This window comes from Stegostoma tigrinum, chromosome 16, assembly GCF_030684315.1.
Source record: "Stegostoma tigrinum isolate sSteTig4 chromosome 16, sSteTig4.hap1, whole genome shotgun sequence".
In the NCBI taxonomy this organism is placed as follows: domain Eukaryota; kingdom Metazoa; phylum Chordata; class Chondrichthyes; order Orectolobiformes; family Stegostomatidae; genus Stegostoma; species Stegostoma tigrinum.
Genome location: NC_081369.1, coordinates 18,215,926 through 18,239,636, shown reverse-complemented (window position 1 = coordinate 18,239,636; position 23,711 = coordinate 18,215,926). Strand labels below are relative to the sequence as shown.

Here is a 23,711-nt window from a genome sequence, read left to right as displayed (position 1 = left end):
TGGCCCATCTTCTTTCCCACCCTTCCCACTGATCAATCCCAACTCCCCCACTTGCAACTACCTACCACCATCCCACCTATCATTCCCCAGCCCCATCCTTCCTCCCTCTATTTATTTCCCAGCTCCCTTCTCCCTCCCCAGTTCTGAAGAAGGGTCCCGAACTGAAATGTTGACTTTCCTACTCGTCTGATGCTGCCTTACCTGCTATGTTCCTCCAGCTCAACTGTGTTGACTCTGACTCCAGCATCAGCAGCTCTTGCTATCTCTGATCTTACAGTAACCCGAGCTTTATTTGATAGAGGCATGGAATACAACAGCAGGGGCAATTTGCTGAAATTATACAAGATACTTGTTCAACCCCTGATGAAGTAATTTTGCAGTTCTAGGTACCTACCTGTAGGAAGGGTGTGAATGCACATGAAGAAGAATGCAGAACATCATTACAAAAATGGTTCCAGGGAAGAGAAACTTCAGTTATGAGTACAGCTCGGAGAATTTGGGACTGTTGTCCTTGGAGGGAAGTAGGCCAAGCGGAGATCTAACTGAAGCTTTCAAAACCGCAAGTGTATGGATACAATAATTAGGAAGAAACTGTTTCCATTTGTAAAGGATCAAGAATGACAGGGCACAGAGTTAAAGTGATTTGCAAATGGGAAGTGAGGAAAAGACTTTTACTCAATGAGTGGAATGCACTGCATCAAAGTATATTAGAGCAGGTATAAGAAAAGCATTCAAGAGACAATTAGCTGATTATTTGAATAGAAACAATGTGAAGTGTATGGAAAAAAGTGAGAGAATGGCACAATGTCATAATGCTCATTTGAAAAGCAGGCATAGGCATAATGAGGAAAATCACTTCCTTCTGTGCTGCAGAATATCCGTGATAGGAAGATTAGACGAATGCACATACCCCCAACCTTGGAGGCGTATAAATGAAGCCAAGTATTGAGATTTTGCAGTTCCCTCATTTTAACCTTTTGTTTCCATCTTGTTGCAATGAGACAAAATTTGGCGATAAAAACAAAGGGCCCATTATGTCTGTTGGCATCTCAGTTAAAATAATTCCATTACAAAATGACTTATTTAAATCTCAAGGCAAATTTTAAATATTCAGTATCAATAATTGTAAAAACTGATTCTCCAGAATTAATTTTTGTGTAAATTAAAAATATTAAAACAATTACTGGTTCTGGTTTTAGCTTGAACAATACTGTCTGACAATGTGGAGCTAATGTTAAGCCGACTAAGCAACGACGTGCAAAATATTGTGATCAAATTGTGAATCCATGGGATGCTAGCCTGCTGGCAGTCCTGAATGGTTATCATGATCACAGTAAATAAATATTTCCACTTCTTTGACAGACTAGTATTAAATATATAGTATATACATAATTTGTCCTCAGAATAGGAGCAATGTTACATTTTTCACCTAGTCATAGTTGCCCTCAAAGCAACAAATGTATGGATCCAGACAGAACATGAGTGTTATTAGAATTCTTACAATAATGCAGCATTTTCATGATTATTTCATTTGGTGCCAGCCTATAAATTGTCACACTACCTATACTTAAATTCCAATGAGTTACAGTGAGATTTGAAATCAATGTGATATGCACTGTTAAAAAGTTCCATGCATACTCAGAATAGATTGTTTAAAATTATACTGCGGGATACTTGTCCTTCTACTAATAAAATAATTTTCAAACCCAAGGGCTCTGCACATCCTGTAAACAGCAGGTGGATGAACATACAGCCTCATGTTTATTCATCTTCTTTGTTATTTGTAAGAGACGGGAGTGTTTTCTTATAAAATAAAGAAGTTTTTTATCAGATGATGGCATACTTAAAAATTTAATTTTTTTTCAATTATGTTAATTTCAGGATGCACAATTATCTTCAACAACTATGCATTAACTTCATCTTCCATTGGCAAATCTACCATTTGAAGTTGGTGAGCTCAGTCGTTTGGATAACTGGTTTATCATGCATAGTGTTACCAACCACGTCAGTTTAATTCCTGCGTCAGCTTAGATCATGTGAAGGTTCCACCTTCCTGAACTGACCCTTTGACTGAGGCATGGTGACCCTCAGGTTAAACGCACCAATAGTTGTCTCTCTCTCTCTCTAATGAGAGTCTGGGACTGTGGCCACTTCACCTGATTTGTGATTTCAAATAAACCTATCGTGTGACTTCTGACTTTGTTCATCCAGTCCAACACCGGCTCACCCACATCATAGTCACTTTCACTGATATCACTTCTACTGTTGGCAGAAATTGACTTTTGTAACTTTATTGGCGGTGGATGAGTTCAACCACAATTTTCAAAATTTCAATCGGAAAAAAGCTTTGAGATAACACCTTAAATGTGATAAACATCATCAGTAAAACTAATTAAAAACCAAAAGAACTGTGGATGCTGTAAATCAGGAACAAACACAAAGTTGCTGGAAAAGCTCAGCAGGTTGGTAGCATCTGTGGAGGAAAAACACAAGAGTTAACTTTTCGGGTCCAGTGATTCTTTCAAAATGATCCAATTCTGAGGAAGGGTAATCGGAACCTAAACATTAACTCAACTTTTTCCTTAACAGATGCTGCCAGACCTGCTGAGCTTTTCCAGCAATTTTGTTTTTGTATCAGTAAAATTAATTTATTGATCAATTTTCAAACAGGATTGTCATGTACCTCCTGTGAACAAAATAGATAAAATATACGGTCTGGTTTACATCATTTATAAATGCAGTTTTTAGCTATTTCTGTGAACTTTGGTAGCAAGCTCTCGCTTATTTTCGTATAATAAAATGCTATTGCTTTGGGTGCAGAGTGACAGTAACACAAAAATGCGATGGTACGATGCAAAATATATAATAAAATGGAAACACTAAGTGGAATTTGTGAGTGTTGATTGCTGTAATAATAACTATATACAAATCAGCAGAAACGTGCGAAGATGTTTCAACGATGCATTCATTATTTTTGAAAGTTAATGCTCCTTTTTCGCAGCAGTTTCTTTGTTTGACCGGAAGTGGCTGTGTGTGTCGCGCTGCACCCTGGGAGATGTAGTTCCGCCGCGCGGCCTGCGCTTTGCAGCCAACTCGGTGTTTGGGGGGAAAATAAATAAACCCGGGGGGATTTGAGTGGGGAAGAGGGGGCATTGTGTGAACAGGAGAGTCCGGGGAGCCAGGCCTGCGATTAAAGAGGCCTCTCGGGCAGCGCTGGCCCTGGGGATCGTAGCGGCAGGATGCCCGGCTTCACCTGCTGCGTGCCCGGCTGCTACAACAACTCGCACCGGGACCGGGAGCTCCGCTTCTACACTTTCCCCAAGGATGAGGAGCAGCGCCGACTCTGGCTTCAGAACATCTCCCGCACCGGAGTGTCGGGCTGCTTCAGCACCTTCTACCCTACCACCGGACACCGGGTGTGCAGCGCCCACTTCCCCGGGGGCAGGAAGACCTACTCAGTCAAGGTCCCGACCATCTTCCCGCTCCGAGGGGTCAACGAGAGGAAGATCAGGCGCTCCCGCAAGAAGCTGCCGGCAGCCGCCGCCGGCCAGGAGGACGTCAAGCCCATCGACCTGTCCGGACCTTACTTCTTCTCGTCCTCGTCCTCCTCGTCCTCGCCTTCCCTCCCGGCCGCCGCCGCCGCTGTCCCTCGCCCCGAGGCTCCCGAGTGCCTAGATCACTCCTACTCACTCTCCTCCACCACCACCTCCGAGGAGCTGCTCAGGAAACTCAACGAGCAGAAGGACATTATCGCCCTGATGGAGGTGAAGATCAAGGAGATGAAAGGCACCATCCGGCAACTGAAGGTCAGCGAGGCCATCCTGCGGGAGGAGCTGAGGAATAAGGAGAAATTACTGTCCATGTCGGTCATCAGGAAGAAACATGGAATGTGACTGCCTGTTTTATAAATAATATATATATTATATATATTACACAAACATTTCGCAGCTACCGAACCCGAGGAAGAATAGAATTTAACAAAAAAAGACAAATACGAGGATCATGTGCCGTCATGGCACAGGATGTTAGGACTTTTCGTGTGATATTTCAGATGTGATAAAATAGTGTGAGACCACTTGCTTAATCTGTGTGTGTGTGTGTGCGCGCATCCCAAACGATATGCACCCCTAGTTACCGGGTGTTTCATACGACAGGTCAAATCCGAGGGACATTCTGCATGGATGCAGTACTAAAATTAACTTTAGGAAGTAGTGAAGCAACAAGGCACCACAAAAGGTCCAAATTCCACTCGAGCAACAGTGCATTCACAATCCAATGTATTCTGTGTTACGAATCAATGTTTTTGTTCCATTATAATGATGCTATAAATTTAGTAGTTCCCTATTATTTTGTATATTGCCCTCTACATTAAGTTACTGTACAACAATAACCATAAAAAGTATAATAAATCCTCTCATGGTTACACTTTGTAAATTGATTTAAAAGATTTTTACTTTTTTAGTGTTTTTAATACAATTGTGAGACTTTAAACACAAACAAACAAAGAGATAGAACAATACTTAAATACTCTCAAACAGTTATATTGGTTAGGCTGGTGTTGGCATTCTCTTCCTCAACCTCTCCAACTGACCTTCCTCATCTAAATCCCTCCTTTAAACATAGGTCTAAAAAACCTTTCAGTCACCCCTTCTAATACTTCCTTCTTTTGCTCTGTATCCATTTTTTACGTCACCTCTATAAAGCACTATAACTATAAAGTGAAAACTTTTCAGTCATTTACTGTTTGAAAAACACAATTCTAAATGAAATTTCACAGAAATACATTCCAAAAGTTAAACAGAATGCTGAATAAGTAATTTATCATGTAATCACTACAGAAAGTTCTTCACAATAATGTACTAAGTTTATTCAAACAGGTCAAATAATGCCAACGTTGCTTTCATCTCTCATACTGAAATAAACAACAATTTCATAAACCTACAAATAATTAAAATGGTTATCAGTTGTTGGCTAGATCTTAAATGATTCCCAAATATTACAACAGTACACTACTTAATCTGCATAGTGAACACCTTGCACCTTGAAGAATTACTGTAAAATTGCAAATAATTATTTCAATAACCTGACGCTATAAATAGCATTAACAGATATCTGCTGATGAACACAAATCATTACCCTTAATGAGAATTTGGATAACAAGATTGAAACAAAGTTCAAATAATTTTATCTTCCTGCCCCGGTAACTACATCAGACACAAAATATTGCTGGAGAGAAGGATTTTTTAAGTTATAATTTTCAAAGTTGCAGTGGTTTTCAGTAGAAATATTTACATCTTTGAATGCAAATTTTGGAAAGCACTGAAACATTCAGATGAAGGGTCTAGGCCCGAAACGTCAGCTTTTGTGCTCCTGAGATGCTGCTTGGCCTGCTGTGTTCATCCAGCCTCACATTTTATTATCTTGGAATTCTCCAGCATCTGCAGTTCCCATTATCTCTGAAACATTCAGAAAGTCAGTTCCAGAGAGGTTCTATTCATCAATGGCTAATTTTATTGTTCTCTTTCATCCTGTTGGCCAACTCATTTGGACTCATGGACTAGCTCATTTGTGATAGTGTTATTATTATTCAGAAAAAATGGCATCTATCTGACATATCAGAATCTGCTTTTTCTCTTTTCAAATGCAATCTTGAGCTACTGTGTATTCTGAGCATCTTCTGTTTTTATTTTAATGACTTAAAATACTGACTCCAGTGGCGGTAATTGTTAAGTGAGGAGTCTCACTTTGAAGGATTAATGATTGTGACATCATTACTGCAGCATTAGTCTGAAATAATCTGTAGCTGATTACCTGGATGTTTCATGGTGTGCCAAATGCCATGAGTATAACCATCACAATCAACTTTATTAACTTTTGACCTATATTGTTCTGCCTCTTAATTCTCAATGTATTCATCATTGGTTGTAAAATGCTTTGGGATGTCCAGAGCACTTTAAGGTGCTATGTAAATAAAAGTCATTTTTCTACCATGCCAGCAACAGTGATAAATTGAATATATATCATTTAAAATAAACAGTTGCTGCCAGTGAGTTCAATTTAAACTGACAGTGTCTCTAAAGCTAACTAATCACTTGCTGTAATTAAGTCCTGTTCAAATAAAACAAAGTCTCTATTTCACTGTTACCCCTCTTTGATTCTGGTTATAATACACAGTTTTTACAGCTCTCATTCTGTTTAGAGTTTACATTTTGATAACAACTAACATTCATTAAGTTCTGATAACATTCACAAAAGGATAAGAATACCAAATGATAGAGACACAAAGTCCATCAGCATGGAAACACTCCGTTTCCCCCAAACTGGTCCATGCCAACCAACATGTCTGTCCACGCTAACCCCATTTCCTGCACTTGGCCCATATCCTTCTACACCTTTTCTATCCATGTATTCATCCAAATGCCTTTTAAATGTTGTGAACATATCCGCCTCAACCACTTATGCTGGCAGCTCGTTCCACATGCACATCATCCTCTGTGTTAAAAAGTTGCCCCTCAGGTTCCCATATATTCTTTCCCTTTTACCTTAAACTGATGCCCTCCAGTCCTCAATTTCCCAATCCTGGGAAAAAGACTGAGAGTGTGTTCACCCTATCCATGTATCTCACAATCTTATACATTTCTATAAGATCATCCCTCAATCTCCTACACGCTAAATAAAAAAGTCGTCCCTTGTCCAACCTCTCCCTATAATTCAGTTCCTTCAGTACTGGCAGCATCCTTGTAAATTTATATATACATTTAAATAAATGATGATGACTAAGAGAAGAAACATATTTCTGTACTGGGAGCAGAACAACCTAGTAATTAACTACAAGTTAATTCTTCATAAGCATGCAGCAGCATTGTCACAAATATTGAGCTTTCACTGTCAAACATCACGTATCAACAGTATGAAACATGGTAATTATAAAGATTTCTCACCAATATGTGAAGTATAATATTAACATGGTGAATATGCAGGTTGGGATAAGATTTTTTTTAAGGTCCCCTTCTCCACTTGATGTGGTCACAATGACGAGGTAGCCTTTGGGTTAACTTTCACTATTCATTTCTGTAATAATAAAGACTCACTGAAGTAAAGTGGCCCACAGTTTGACAAAGCCAATACACACACTGAAATAATAAATTTTGAATCTTATTCAGGGTTTGAGTGACCAATTTAAAAGACTAAACCTTTCGGTGTCTTAATTTTGTAACTATTGTATTACTGTAATCACCTTTATTTTAATATAATCACGATTGATTATAAGGGTTACTTCAACATACAAACAAGGAACAAGAGTAGGCAATCAGTAGTAGTCTGCTCTGCCATTTAATGAGATTGTGGCTAATCTAATTTTAACCTCAAATGCACATTCCTGCAAACTCCTGACAATTATCACTGCTGAGGTTGTTGGCTTGTTGCTAACATCAACATGTTACCCAACATGGTGCCAAAACATCTGTACAATAACCAGCCAGCTTGGCGAGCAATCCAATAACCTCATCCACAACCCGAGCTACAAATCTTCACAAGAACCCCAGTTAATCATTGCTGCTTTGAAAAATCTTGAAAGATTTTGCATCTACAGCTTTTTGATAAAGGCAATTCTAAAGTTGACAAACTTTGCAGAGAGAAAAAAAATCCTCATCTCTGTTTTAAATGGATGAACCCTTGTTTTTAAATAATGACCCATTTTCTAGATTCTCCCACAACAGGAAACACTACTGCACATTCACCTGTTGAATCCCCTCAGAATCTTGCATACTTCTATTAAGCCACCTCTGACTCTTCTAAACTCCATAAGAATCCACAATCAGATCAACTACAACCTTATTGAATAGCAGAGCAGATGAATGAGGCCAAGAGATCTATTACTGTTTCTAATTGTAGCCTCATAATTAGTACCTTCATTCTTGATATCCTTTAAAGGAGAGTGTTGTCTAAGGCTGTGTTTATTGTGAATTCCATCGCTTGGTGCTGTAGTACCCATACATGTATAGGAGCATTGATTTGCAGTGCCAAAACAGCAGATGCCACAAACATCACTTGCATTTTCTGTTTAAAGTTATTTTCTGGGATTTGTGACCCACAAGTTTCCAAAATTGCATTGTCCTGCCGCTCACTCTACCTGACCAAAAACACCAATAATGGATCTGACAAATGAGTGACTGTCCATTGTCAGCACTCTCACTGTGCATGTTACAAATGCTGTTGGGCACTCCACCTGTGCAAAGCCATCTGCTGTGGCAGATGATGGTTGAGGGCAAGGCAGAAGAGCACTATTCCATCAGGGAATGGAAGCTCCACCTCACCTCCATCCCCCGTACCTGTCTCCTCCCACACCTCTACTCCTCTACCCCCATGATAGGTGTCACCTGCATGTGTGCAGGTGATGTTACAGAACCTGGAATATGGTGATATCAGCAACACATATACAGATGCAGTCATAGCCAGTTGATGTCACAACCGGTTTCTGAACATGCACAGGAGGCCACTTTGACTTTCAGAGTAATCACTCCAGCTGTATAATAGTGCCCCACAAGGCACATCTCAAAATAACAATGTGTGGAGCTGGATGAACACAGCAGGCCAAGCAGCATCTTAGGAGCACGCAAGGTGATGTTTCAGGCCTAGACCCTTCAAACCCTTTTCTGATGAAGGGTCTAGGCCCAAAACATCAACTTTTGTGCTCCTAAGATGCTGCTTGGCCTGCTGTGTTCATCCAGCTTCACACTTTGTTATCTTGGATTCTCCAGCATCTGCAGTTCCCATTATCTCTCTTACATCTCAAAATAAATTCTGCCCATCAGGATATAAAAGATTGTTCCTGGGAGGAGTGAGCCAGTTCTCTAAGAATTGTAAAGAGTTGTTAAGAGTTATGTGTTTGTTATCCGTGTTGAATGAGAATGTATTATGGACCCATTCATAGCTTGGGTCTAATGTCTCACAAATGACTGTCATTCAAATGCAGTGTAAGTAGCTGTTAATAAATACATAATCAACCTATTCACTGCTCTGTCTCAGCTGCCTGTGGGCATTCTACCTCACATAGTAGCAGTAGCCCAGACTAATGCAGTACTAGCAACAAGAATAGTGGCAACAAATCTACCCAAGATATCCTAGATGGTTCAAGCAGAAATCAATATGTACAAAAAAGGACAACCCCCCAGAATGCTGCTAGCTGAATGAAGGGTTAGCAGTTCTGCAGCCCTGTCCAGATGAGAACGCAGAGGCATCCTCAGGGGCATATATTCAAGGCGAAAATTCAAACTGTTGAGCAGGTAGGGCCCTCTGGCCACAATGTTTGGACTGCAAATGCAGCCTGAGTGACAGGGAAAGTACTTTGAGCTGGCAGCTTCCCTACATCAGGCAAAATGCCGCCAAGCCCTCGAGCTCATGGTTAGTTGGCACCTTAGATATATAATTTCAATATCCACCTCTGGTGAGCAGACAAAAAATTTTCCTAGTTGTGGTAATGTGTTGGGGAGCCATTCCTTCTCTTGTATTTTCTGACTCTGCCATTTCAGCCACATTAGGGCTGGAAAAATATCATACCATATAATGCCTGAGTATTGATAATAGTAGACACAGAGACTACTGAACAGAAACTGCTCACATTCACTGAATGCCTCATTCTGTTCAAACTTTCGCCTCCATCAAAATATTACTTGTCAGCCTTTATAAAGGCTGCTATGCAAGACCATCCATGTCAATGTTAAAACGTGTCAGAAACTTTCCTGAACAGTTATAAGAACTGTGACATATGGTATGGAGAGTGGATTAGTGTGACACTTCCCAAATGTTGGTAATCTGGGCCAAAGTTTGAAAACATAAATTTAATCTCTCTGTTGTAACACCACAGGCTGCAATTGCAATTCTAATTTCAGTCTGGTGCGAACGCTTCTAACGTGCAGCAATGCATGAACAAGAATTAGTCAATGTTCCGAGTTTCCAAATACTCAAATAAGAAATGCAAAATCGTCTCATGTGGGCAATCTCAAGAGTGGTTAGGATTAAGCAACTACGGCATAGCTCTAATTTAGCGGGAAGTTGCATTTTAAAAACACCCCGGCAAGCCTTCGACTTCCTGTGTAGCATTAAGTTCGTTCTGGGCGTGTCGAAGAAGCAGATACTCTTGCTTTGTTCCTAAAATTGAACAATAACCGTTAGACCGTGGATTCTGCACATGGAATTATGGAGCGGTATTGTCACTAAAAAAAATGCAATGCTGAATAACTGGGTATATTGTAGATTAAATAGATAGAACTTGGAGACCAGTACGGCTGGACAAATCAGTCATGTAGTGCCGTCGATTGAAAACCTGAAAGATTTTTCATTCAGAAGAAAGATGGTTGAGAGGAATCTTATAAAATGCTAATTGTAAATTACAATGACAGTATGATCGCGCGAAGAACGCTGTGGGTTGAGCACGAAAACCCCAAGGAAAAAAAAGTGTTTGTGCATATTTCCGGCAGTTCGAGAACACAGTAACTTTTCTGAGATGGTAGGAACTGCAGATGCTGGAGAATCTGAGATAACAAGGTGTAGAAATGGACGAACACAGCACGCCCAGCTCTACACCGTGTTACCACAATAACTTTTCCCACTCGTTGCGCAGCGACGCATAGAGAACCGGTTGGCTTAGAAACGGTGTGTGATTTATTTTTAAAATTGCGTTCTCTCCTTTATTCTAAATTAAGCTCAACAGAGGACTAGGAGTTCACCGTTCAGGCCTTGTAACCTATTCCACTATGCAATCAGATTAGAGGCGTTGAGCTGTACAGAATGGAAACAGACCCTCTTCAGTTCAAGAGATAGTAGGAACCTGCAGATGCCGGAGAATCTGACATAACACGGTGTAGAGCTGGATGAACACAGCAGGCCAGACAGCATCAGAGGAGCAGGAAAGCTGACCGTTTAGATTGGGACCCTTCTTCAGAAAATAGGGGAGGGAAACGGGATTCTGAAACAAATAGTGAAGCGAGGCGAATGGAAGATGAATGAAGGAGCAGATAGGTGGAGCGGAGGCGGGGATGGAGCCAGAAGAGGTGAGTGTAGGTGGGGAGTTAGAATGGGCGTGGGTCAGTCAAGGGAAGATGGACAGGTCAAGGAGGCAGGATGAGGTTGGTAGGTAGGAGGTGGGGGGTTGGGGACTGAAGTGAGAGGAGCTGATAGGTGGGAGAAAAGCTGGGCTGGTTTTGGAATGAGGTGGGGGGGCACAAGGGAAGAGAGATTTTGAAGCTTATGAAGTCCACATTGAGACCATTGGGCTGAAGGGTTCCCAAGCAAAATATGAGATGCTGTGCCTTCAACCTTCGGGTGGCCTCACTGAGGCACTGGCAGAGCCCAAGATGGACATGTTGTCCGAGGAGTGAGAGGGAGAACTGAATTGGTTCGCGACTGGGAGATGCAGTCATTTGTCGCAAACCGAGCGTAGATGTTCCACAAAGTGGTCTCCAAGCCTCCACTTGGAATCCCCAATGTAGAGGAGGCCACATTGGGAACAGCAGATACAACATACCACATTAGCAGATGTGCAGGTGAACATCTATTTGATGTAGAAGGTTTTCTTGGGGCCTGGGATGGGCATGGGAGGGGGGGGGTGGCAGAGGGGAGGTGTAGGGGCAGGTACAGAATTTCCTGCAGTTGCAGGGAAAAGTTTCCAGGGAGTGTGGAGTGCACAAGGGAGTCACGGAAAGATTGGTTCCTTGGGAAGGCAGATAAGAGTGGGAAGGGAATAACGTCCTTGGTAGTGGGGTCAGATTGCAGGTGGTGGAAGTTGCGGAGGATGATGTGTTGAATCCGGAAGTTGGTGGGGTGGTACATGAGGACAAGGGGGATTCTGTTTTTGTTGTTATTGCAGAGGGGGTTGTGAGGGATGAGTTGCGGGAAATGCGAGAGATGCGGTTGAGGGCATTTTCGATCACTGGAGGGGAAGTTGTGGTCCTGGAAAAATGGGGACATCTGGGAAGCCTGGGAGTGGAATGCCTCAACCCGGGAGCAGATGCGGCAGAGGCAAAGGAATTGGGAATAGGGGATGGCATTCTTGCAGGAAGTTGAGTGAGAGGAGGTGCATTCTAGGTAGCTGTGGGAGTCGGAAGGCTTGAAATGGATATCGGTTTCCCGGTGGACTTCACAAGCTTCAAAATCTTCCCACCCCTGACCTCATCCTAAAACTAGCCCAGCTCGTCCCCACCCCGACCTCATCCCAAAACTAGCCCAGCTCGTCCCCGCCTCCTTGACCTGTCCATCTTTTCTCCCACCAATCCTTTTATCTCACATCAACCCCCACCCCACCCTCACCTCCTACCTCCCAGCCTAATCCCTGCCTCCTTGACCTGTCTGTCTTCCCTTGTCTGACCAACCCCCATCCAAAACTCCCCACCTACACTCACCTTTCCTGGCTCCATCCCCACATCCTTGACTTGTCTGTCTCCTCTCCACTTATCTGCTCCTTTATCCACCTTCCATCCGCCTTCCCCTCTCTCTCTATTTATTTCAGAATCCCCTTCCCCTCCCCCATTTCTGGAAGAAGGGTCCAGACCTGAAACGTCAGCTTTCCTGCTCCTCTGATGCTGCTTGGCCTCCTGTGTTCATCCAGCTCTACACCTTGTTATCTCTTCAGTTCAACTCATCTGCGCCAACCAACTGATCTAGTGCCATTTGCCAACATTTGGCTCATACTCCTCTAAACCCTTCCTCTTCTTATACCCATCCACATGCCGTTTAAATGTTGTGATGGTACCAATCTCCACCACCTCCTCTGGCAGTTCATTTATTACACCCTCTGTGTAATAAAGTTACCCTTCAGGTCCCTTTCAAATCCTTGCCCTCTTACCTTAAAGGCATAGTTTTGAGTTTTGGACTCCTCTGCCTTGGGTAAAAGATCTTGTCTATTCACCCTATCCCAGCCCTTTACAATTTTATAAACCTCTATAAGGTCACTATTTGGAACTCAGTGAGCTATGAGCTCACCTATGAGCTGCTTCCCCCTTGAATGTGAATAAACTGCTTAGAACATGAACTCAGACTGCTCAGTGTCAGCTCTGATTTTTAATACTGTAGACTTAGTCCTTCAAAGTGATGGCTTGAAGAGCTGCTGTTGTGAACTCACCTGTTTGGCGTCATGTACCCAAATCCAATTTCTGTATTCTTAAAGTTGAAGTCAGAGACCAGCAACTTTGAGATTCATTCCATCTACGTAATTACTTGGTGCTGATACTTCCTGTCTCCCAAGTAAATGCTAAGGATCAGAAGATAATATGGGAGCTTATTTGACCTTTATAGTAGTTTGGGAGGTGCTGAGCTCATTATTAGACACTACATAAATGCCTGTCCTCTCCTTGCAGTCTTCCATAGCGGGACAGAATTCAGAGCCAGTAAATGTAAAATCTTTCAAGGGCAGTGGTAGAATGCACTCACACTGGTCAAATATTTTAAAGAGAGTTTCTATAAAGTGACTAGTGCATTTTCCAGTACCTCCTTCAGTTTCTCACTCACTCAGCTCTTCAGTCAGTTTTGAATCTGATTCCCAAGCTGCAGGAGCCCAGTACCACTTCCAGGCTGGTGCTCTAGCCTAACAAGGATCAAGCCTGTCTAAGAGGGGTAACAGTTAGCCTTAGCTGATGTTAGCTGCCAGGCCTCATTAGATCGCCAAGGCAACCCAAAAGTGGGCTGTCAAGTGATTACATGGCAATTGGAGAATGTTTCTGTGGAAGTGGGGGAGGTAATGATCACTGGCGTAATGTGAGGAGCATCAGGGATGGCCTTGAGGTGAGCAGAAGGTGGCCGACTGAGAAATGGGAAGCCTAAGAGTTTCTTTGTGGTGTCTCCTGGCCCTTGATGAATCTGGTCGAAAGTTAAAAACTCTTTACCGACTATTTTGCACCTTCTTTTGCCAAATTTGCAAGTTGTCGAGGTCAAAACATTGAATGTTTTCAAGAAGGTGGTAGACAAATTTTTTTAGAGCAAAAGGGGTCAAAGAATATGAGGAACAAGAGATTGAATTGGACGATGAGCTATGACCATATTCAATAGTCATGCTGGCTTGAAGTGCTGAATGGCCTACTATTGCTCCTATTATCAGTGTTGGCTTATTGGTTTGTGGTGCGGCTGTTACCTTTGGTGACTACATCTTAGATACGGAGGTGAAGCAATGAAATCAACTTTAACCCCACAAACACACATGACACAACCCATTAGGGGACACAATAGCCTAACAATTTTTAAAATTTAAAATGTATTTACTTTATTTTTCTCTCCCTCTTTAGCCTCCAACCACCACGTTACATAGAATAACATCCCCACATTGTGGAAACAGGTCACTTGGCGTGAGTCCACATGGACCCATCACCTACCCTATACGTGTAACCCTGCATTTCTCGTGGCTACTCCACCTAGCCTTCGCGCTCCTGGACACTGGGCAATTTACCACAGCCAATCCACCGAACCCGCACATCATTGGACTGTGGGAGAAAACCAAAGGATCCGGAGGAAACCCACGCAGACATTGGGAGAATGCACAAACTCTACATAGCCTGAGGCTAGAATCGAACCCGGGTCCTTGGTGCTGTGAGGCAGCAGTTACTAATCAATGAGCCACCATGCCACCCATTTATCACGTTCAGGTGACAGAATGGGCTGACACAGTTACCAATATAAGTGAAGAAGTGACAAAGGAAAGTTCCCTGGACTGACCTATCCCCTCCCTACCTCCTCACCACCTATCTTGTTTTCTCTCCATCTTCGGTCCGCCTCCCCCTCTCTCCCTATTTATTCCAGTTCCCTCTCCCCATCCCCCTCTCTGACGAAGGGTCTAGGCCCGAAACGTCAGCTTTTGTGCTCCTGAGATGCTGCTGGGCCTGCTGTGTTCATCCAGCTCCACACTTTGTTATCTTGGATTCTCCAGCATCTGCAGTTCCTATTATCAAGGAAAGTTATACTTTGTTTTAATTGTTGTGGGAAGCTGTGCAGTCTCCATGACTTAAAAACCCAAAAATTGGCATGTGTAGAATTGACCAGCAATTCATATATTACAGTAGCAACATGTCATGTTGTACTATGGTGTATATTACGTTTATGTATTTATTTTACAATGGTGACATTATATCATCCAACCAGTTTGTTTTAAAAACTCCATTGCATTACATCTTATTGCTTTATAAAAATGAATTTGGAGAGATTTATAAAACCAGGTTAGAAATAAGAAACATGTGTAGACCTAACTTTTCACAATGCAGGACAACTCAAAGACTTTCAGAGTCCTCCAGTGTAGTCATTGTTATAATGAATGGATCAACAACCAATTCGTGCACAGTAAGAATCTCAAAAGAGCAAAGGTATATGACAAGATAATCTATGTCTGCCTATCTTCAGTTACTCTTATCAGTAATCAGATAAACGTAAATGTTGATTTCATTGTTCATTTGTTATTTTGTTATAGTAGGACTCTCTAGAAACCTGCCACAGTTGTCCAAATTAAATGTGCTGGTATTCCAACTGCACCATTTCTCACTGTTTACTACTGTAAATTTGTTTTGGTGTAAAGCACAGACAGATCATGTTCGTCACATAGCACTTGAATGTTACTTATTTGCAAATCCTTTCTCTAGGATTTACAACAATAGATGTGATTCCTATATTGTGTTAGGTGAAATGTTTTGTATCCAATGAAATCTGTTTTCTCCGTCCAGCTGGTGCATTTTTCCATGTGACAAACCATATAGGTGGTGACCCTCTGCATATCCATTCTTTGATATTAATGCTGAAGTCATCATCTACCTAGGTTCGGCACAGTAACATTAATTTGTTCAGGAGGAGCTGCTCTTGATTCAGATTTTGTGAGCAAGTCACTAGTCAGATAATGAAGTAAGCAACATGTTACAGAGGCAGATGTCCCAAAGATAGGATTCCTCTAACACATCCAAATGTGGATTACAGGAGTCAGTATCAGGTAAGGCCTCACCTTAGGTGCAGTTACATCTGGACTGTAAGGCCTGTCATAAACATCTCTTCTTCATTTTGTTGACACAATGTATAGAGTCCACAGGATTGCATCAGTCCTTTACTCCTTGTATAGTGCTGTATTAATACAAACAGAAATAAAAGAAATGGAAACAAGAACTGAGTGGCAAATCTTTACACAAGTTGAGGCTGATGGAGGCAATCCTAGACAAACCAAAGATATGTGAATATACAATTGAGGGAAATGAATCCGACACAAAAACAAATTAATGTATTGTTCTCAAATAAATTACCTGGACCCTTAAAGGGACCTCCTATAACTGGTTAGCATGTCAAGGCAAACTTTAAAGATTGAGAACAGAATCATGGTAGTGTTAAAAAAAAACTCAGTGCAGGGTTATTATGGCATTATCTGAAAGAAATTAGGAATCCTGCACTGGTTGTTAACATAAGACAACAACTACACTGCTCAGAAACTCTAGTGAAGTACACCTTAGGCAATCTGCAATCTACTCCCGTTTCAGATTTTTCAATGGCCCATGGTGGAAAGTGACAGCTTTGAGGTAATACAGGATTTCACAAATGAGGGCCATATCATTTAATTCTTATGTAGCAAAGAAAATTAACATAATTAATGGCTCAAAATAATGGCATGAAAATGTAGGACACCAAATTAAGATTTTTTAAAATATGTAACAGGTTATTGCTGGTTTTACGTTTGATGAAGAGTACCTATTCTTAAAATGTCAAACTGTCGTTTCTCTTGAAATGCTGACTCACATGTGGTGCTTTTTCTCCCCCAGTGTTTCCTATTTTCTATTACTAGAATGGTTACAACACAAAGGGAGAATATTTGGCTATTGTGTCTCTGCAACAGTAACTCACTTGCCCTCAGTCTCCCACCCTGTTATGTAGCCTTACAAATTCTTCTCTTCTGATAATTATCAAATTCTCCTTTGAAAGTCAAGACTAAATTTTCTTTAACCATACACACAGATAATACATTCCAGACCCTAATCACAACCCACTTAAAATAACTTTTCCTCATGTTACATAGAAAAGTACAGTACAGGCCCTTCGGCCCACGATGTTGTGCCCTGGAATAATCCTAATCCAAAAATAAAATAAGCTAACCTACACTCCCCTCAATTCACTGCTGTCCATGTGCATGTCCAGCAGTTGCTTAAATGTCACTAATGACTCTGCTTCCACGACTTCCACTGGCAAAGTATTCCATGCGCTCACAACTCTCTGGGTGAAGAACCTCCCTCTGATGTCTCCTCTATACCTTTCTCCTAACACCTTAAAACTATGATCCCTCATGGCAGTCAATCCTGCCCTGGGGAAAAGTCTCTGGCTATCGACTCTATCCATGCCTCTCATTACCTTGTACACCTCGATCAGGTCACCTCTCTTCCTCCTTCTCTCCAGAGAGATAAGTCCAAGCTCAGTCAACCTCTCCTTGTAAGACAAGCCCTCCAGTCCAGGCAGCATCCTGGTAAACCTCCTTTGCACCCTCTCCAAAGCCTCCACATCTTTCCTATAATAGGGCAACCAGAACTGGACACAATAACTTTGCTTCCTTTGCTTCTTTTGACAATCACCTAAAATCAGTGCCCTTTGATTCTCAATCCTTCCACCAGTGGGAACAGTTTCTCCCCATTTTTGCTGTTCAGATCTCTCATGGTTTTGAACATCTTTATCAAATCTTTTCTCAATGTCTCTTCTCCAAGGAGAACAGGTACAGGTTCTCCAATCCATCAACATAATTGTAGTTCCTTACCCTGGAACCATTCTCATGACTAATTTCCGAACCATATCGAATGCTTTTACATCTTTCGTAAAATGTGTGCAGGAATTGACAAAACACTTGAGACCAATCCAGTATGTTATACCACTTCCTGCTTTTGCTCTTTGTGACTACACTAGAAGGCCCAGAAATCGAAATGTTCGCCCACGTCTTTCGCAAACTGCCTTGACATTTTCAGCAATTTTCAGATATATACCCCAGAGTTCTCTGCTCCAGCACTGTATTTAGAACTGCAACCTTTAATCATATTGTTTCTCCTTTCCTTTTCTACCAAAATGAATCATTTTGCAATTCTCTGCATTTCGTATTTCATCTGCCACTTGTCAGACTAGTCTTGGTGTCCCAGACTTAAATGAGTTGACAAAGAAACATCAGAAATAATTAGTGCCATGACATACACATTATTAGAAATGAGGTGGGTAAGAAAAAAAAGTAAAAAAAAAATCAGTCTCTGCATTGTTCAGAAATAGTGAATCAATGAATGTTGGGGCTGTTGCAGTGGAGGTTACCAGTAGCATTGACGTTGGTAGTTGATCTAGGTCCGAAATGTCAGCTTTCCTGCTCCTATGATGCTGCTTGGCCTGCTGTGTTCATCCAATCAGTCACTTACACAATCCTTCCTTTTACAAGTTGCTGGAGATGCTGTTCTTCTGATTTCTATTGACCAGGGCGTTTTTCATTGAAGCGTGAGAGGTTGAGAGATGACCTTATAAAAGTTTATAAAACCATGAGGGGTATAGATAGGGTTAATAGTAGTTGCTTTTTCCTAGCATGGGGGATTTGAAGACTCGGGGGCACATTTGTAAGGTGAGAGGAGAGAGATTTTTCTCTCTCCTACAATTGTGTGGGCCCGAAACGTCAGCTTTCCTGCTCCTAAGATGCTGCTTGGCCTGCTGTATTCATCCAGCTCTACACCTTGTTACCTCAGAGTGCATGGGGAAGGTCTGTTATCCATCACTGACAGCTCAATTGCTAGGTAGTTGAGGCAGAAACCCTCAATTCATTTAGAAGAAATTGGGAACTGCCCTGAACCACTGTAGCTTACAAGGGTATGGCCCAGGTGCTAGGAAGAGGGATTTAAACAAACCGCTAGTTTATTCAGCCAGCACAGACACAGTGAGGTGAATGGCCTCTTTTTGTGGTTCTAAGATCTAAATGGAACCATCAATCCCAAAAAACAACTTCCAGAAGTGGGTACTAAAGTCAAATATTTATCAGAACTGGCTCAGCTGTGGAGAAATAGAATTATTATAAGTAGAACAGAGCAGGCCACTAGAAAATAAAGCAAAAAAGGGTGGCATGGTGGCTCAGTGGTTAGCACTGCTGCCTCACAGTGCCAGGAACCCGGGTTCAATTCCACCCTCGGACGACTGTCTGTCTGGAGTTTGCAGGTTCTCCCTGTGTCTGCGTGGGTTTCCTCTGGGTAGTCCGGTTTCCTCCCACAGGTTATACAGGTTAGGTGGATTGGCTTGGACTTGTTGGACCGAAGGGCCTGTTTCAACACTGTAGGGATTCTATGATTCTATGAATTGGTTCAATGTACAGGAGGAGGAGCAGGAGATTAGACCCAGAGATTAGAAACATAAAATCCAAAAATAAAACGCAAGCAAATGTGGTATAAACTCAGACAGCGGCTCTGGTGGCACAGGTGGCAAATAGAGGCAACCTGCCCTATTACATCAGTGGACAGACACTGAAAAGATACCTCCTGATGGACTTACACGGCTAAAGCAAGGCTACTGGCACCACTATGCACCCTACTGTCATGTTTTAGGTTAAAGCAGACTGGATTGGAAATCAGGTAGAATGGATTAAGTGTCAATTTACACTAGCTATCTTATTTTGGAAAGGTTAGTCCTTTGCTAGTCATCAAAGTAGTGTTTCATAAGATGAGGATGCATTGTCCAAAAATATATTGGAGAAATTACAAAATGAAAAATCCCAATGTGGAAGATATTATTCTAGTGGCCAAAACATTAAAAATTTTCAAAATGGACATTGTGCTTTGAACTTTCCATCGCTGAGAGATGCCAGAAACAAAAACCTTTTGCTTTTGGTGACCTTTCTTATGCAAATGGTGATGGGATTTTTTGTTGCAGGAGAACTTATAATTTTTCTTTGACGAGAGGGAGGTAAATATTTCACTTTAACTTGGGAAGCTGAAAAGATCAGAAGAGTAGCAAAAAGTACCTTTGTGGCAAAATCATCTCTATCATTTTGTAGGGTCTGGCCTATGACCTCATAAGACCAGTGATGAATATATATTAATTAAGCAGTAATTGGGTGCAACCTGGGATTGTAAATATAGACAGCCAGCAATGAGTGTGGTTGAAGTTTGTGGCATGTTTGAATGAGAAATAAAGCTCTGACTAACATTTTTTCATTCATGAGACGTGGGCATCGCTAGCTCAACCAACATTTATCACCCATCCCTAATTGCCTGTGGACAATTAGTTAAGAGCCAATCAGACATTGCTGCAAACATGGAGTCACATGTAGGCCAGGATGGCAGATTTCCTCTCCTAAGGGCCACTAATGACCCAGATGAATTTTTACAACAATAAACAATAGGTACATGTTTGCCATTACACAAGCATTTTTATTGAATTCGAATTTAGCCATGTGCAAACATGAGATTCAAACCCATAACCCTAGAACGTTATCTTATCGTTCTGGATTTGTAGTGCTGTAACACTGTTACTCCCCTAAACAAACATCTGTGAGGAGTACATTGAAATTAATATTTTGGCTTGTCTTGTTTATCTTGGCAAAGATCATAACTAAAATTTGAATTTCTTCCTTCACTTCACAAAATGTACTTCTCTCAATATTATGTGATTTTGTTTACATTTTACACATTCCAGCTGACTATATAAGATATTGCATTTCTAAGTTAAAATGGATGTTGTGCATTATAGGTAATGTGAGCTATTTCCTGGATGTGTCTCTATCGTATCTGATGACACCACTTCCATACCAAGATTTCTGAAATATTTTTTCCTCAGCAGAACAACCCCCTTGATTGGGTCGTTGCCCTAGATCCATCCCATTTCTCCACACTTCTGCTAGCTCCCTACCACTTTCTTGCAGAAATAGGACTTGGATATTGTTTGTACTTAATTTTATATCACCAGCACCTGCATGTATCAGATAATTGCTTGGAGAAATATAGTTATATGCTGATGCATTGGCAGGTTTGCTGCAGTCATGTGACTCTACCTTCGCTGAAAGTGCATGTGTGTGCAATTGGTGAGAACCATTAAGCACACTTTACTTGTGTCATGGTGTTAGAGTGCTGCTTCTTAAAGTGTGTGCAAATTCAGAGCTGTAAGAAAACCAACTCCTGTGAAAAAGACAGAAAGCAATGTCTGGCTGAAAATATTTGCTGAAGGAAACAGCAAGGAAGAAGTAAAATAAAAATAGCCTATAACTTTGAATTACCAGCTGAGCCAAAATGGTGGAAAGTTATCCATTGCCTGCTGCTGTAGAAATGAAAGGAGCATTGGAATTTTTTTCAGTCACATTGGCGAAACAATGATATAGCCATGGAATTAATTTATCACATGAGCATAGAAGAGAAGCAACCTGCTATCAGTTCTGGGTAGAATGTTACAAGCTGCCTGAAAAATGGTTTGTGACTTTTAGAATTTATGAATGTAGGTGGACAGCATCAGCGAACATGAAGTGTCAGACACCAGTACGTAGTGCAACATCATGCGTTTCACAATCATGCGTGAAATAACTCCAACTGGTGCCCTGAACAAAAAGACCTCTGATGTAATGTTGTAACCATATATGACAGAATGATATTCATGCCTAGAGAACAAATCAAACTGAGAGTCCAATGCAATGCAAAGAATGATTATCTGGAGTTCCAGTTGTTAAACACTAAACAAAATCCACTTTTCTCAGCTGAGGGAACTCTAAAGCTTAGGTTTGATTTTTGACTTGATTTGATTTATTATTGTTACATGTTATGAGATACAGTGAAAGTTTTGTTTTGCATGCTAACCGGATAAATCATACCTTACATAAGTACATCAGGGTAATAGGACAGAATGCAGACTATTGTGTTACAGGTGCAGAGAAAGATCAACTCTTACATATGAGAGGTCTGGTCATAAGTTTGATAACAGTGGGGAAGACGCTGTTGTTAAATCTGTTAGTACATGTTTTCAAACTTTTGTATCCTCTGTCCGATGGAAGAGGGTGGAAGTGAGTATAACTGTGTTGGGAGGGGTATTTGATTATGTTGGTTTCTCGAGACAGCGGGAAGTGTAGACGGAGTCAATGGAAGGAAGGCTGTTCACAACTTTCTGTAATTTCTTGTGGTCACGGATAGGGCAGTTGTCCTTCCAAGCTGTGATGCATTTGGATGGGATGCATTCTTCGGTGCGTCGAAAACAATTGGTAAGAGTCACTGTGGACATGCCAAATTTCCTTAGACTTCAGAGGAAATAGAGGTGTGGAGTGCTTTCTTGACTGTAGCATTGATGTGTATGGACCAGGATAGATCGTTGGTGACATTTACTCCTAGGACCTTGAAGTTCTCAACCACCCCAACCTCAGCACCATTAATACATACAGGAACGTGTCGTCCATTCCACTTCCTGAAGTTGATGATCAGCTCCTTCGTTTTGCTGACATTGAGAGAGGCATTATTGTCTTCACACCATGCACTAAATTGTCTACCTCTTTCAGGTACTCGGTCTCATTGCTGGTTGAGATCTGACCCACTATGGTGGTGTCATTAGCAAATTTGTACATGGAATTAGAGCTGAATTTAGCCACACAGTCATGAGTGCATAAGGAGTATAATAAGGGGCTGAGCATGCAGGCTTGCAGGGCACAGGTATTGAGGATTATTGTGGAGGAGATGTTTTCACCTATCCTTAATGATTGTGGTCTGCGGGTCAGGAAGTTGCAGAGTGGGGCACAGAGTCCTAGGTCTCGGAATCTGGAAGAGTGCTGGCGTCCTAGGTGATGTGGACTGGAAGCCCTAATTTTCCTGAAAAGCTTTGCACTGTTCTGCAGTCCACTATGTCATTAATTACTGAACAGATCTGAGAAGATAACAAACATGATTTTACAGGTCTTGGATATCTTCCCAGCGAATACCATCCCCAAATGGATGACAGTGAGACTAACACAGCGTTTGCCTACGAGAATTCCAGCTGCTCTCAAATCCAGCCCAAGAAACAAGACAACTGGAAAAGAAAGCTCTTATAGACTGGATTAGCAGCATGGTAGAGGTGTAATAAACTTGGAGAACTCAGGATATGTGTAGATTTAATGAATCTCAAAAAAGCTTTGCACAATTTTCACTATCCTAAGTCAGACATCAAAGAAATTTTGCATCAACCTGCCAAGGCAATGGTCTTTACTTAATGCAAAGGATAGTTACTGGCAAATGAAGCTGGATGAAAGCAGTCTTCTTACTGCATTCTGGATGCTATTTGGTTGATAATACCATTTGGCATTTCTACTGCTCCAGAAGAACATCAATACAGACTGCTACACAGCTTGTCAGATGAACTCGAAACTGAACAAGGAAAAGATGCAATTGAAGATGCTTGAAGTCAAGTGCATAAAGTCATGTGCTATCAACAAAAGGATTTCCTTCACACGGAATCTGAAAAGGTAAAAGCTGTAATCAATACACAGCAACCAACAGAGGTGAAAACAGTAAAACAATTTGTTGGATTGGTGAATTGTTTAGTCAAGTTCTTGCCTAATTTATCAGAATATGAATCTCCATGCAAGCTCACTGCTAAGGATGTGCGGTGGTATGAGCAGAGTACAAGAAATAGCTTTCATTAAAATCAAATAACTTGTGATGACAACATTTGTGCTGAGGGGCTATGATGTCAATGATGAAGTCCCCAAGTAGAGAGATGCCAGCGAGACAGGCCTTGGAGATACCCTTATGCAGCCA

General features: G+C 41.5%; 1 protein-coding gene and 1 long non-coding RNA gene across 2 annotated transcripts; both read left to right on the top strand.

Moving 5' to 3' along the window:
* Nucleotides 1-3,060: 3,060 nt before the first annotated feature.
* On the top strand, nt 3,061-5,990 carry thap11 (THAP domain containing 11). Its single transcript, XM_048546258.2, has one exon. It carries the CDS (start codon nt 3,240-3,242, stop codon nt 3,891-3,893), a length of 654 nt encoding a protein of 217 aa, XP_048402215.1. The 5' UTR covers nt 3,061-3,239; the 3' UTR covers nt 3,894-5,990.
* A 4,104-nt stretch (nt 5,991-10,094) lies between these two features.
* LOC132210634 (uncharacterized) lies at nt 10,095-16,125 on the top strand. The gene is made up of 2 exons (XR_009446778.1): nt 10,095-10,205; nt 14,274-16,125. It is a non-coding gene; the product is annotated as an uncharacterized LOC132210634 (long non-coding RNA).
* The last annotated feature ends 7,586 nt before the right edge of the window (nt 16,126-23,711 follow it).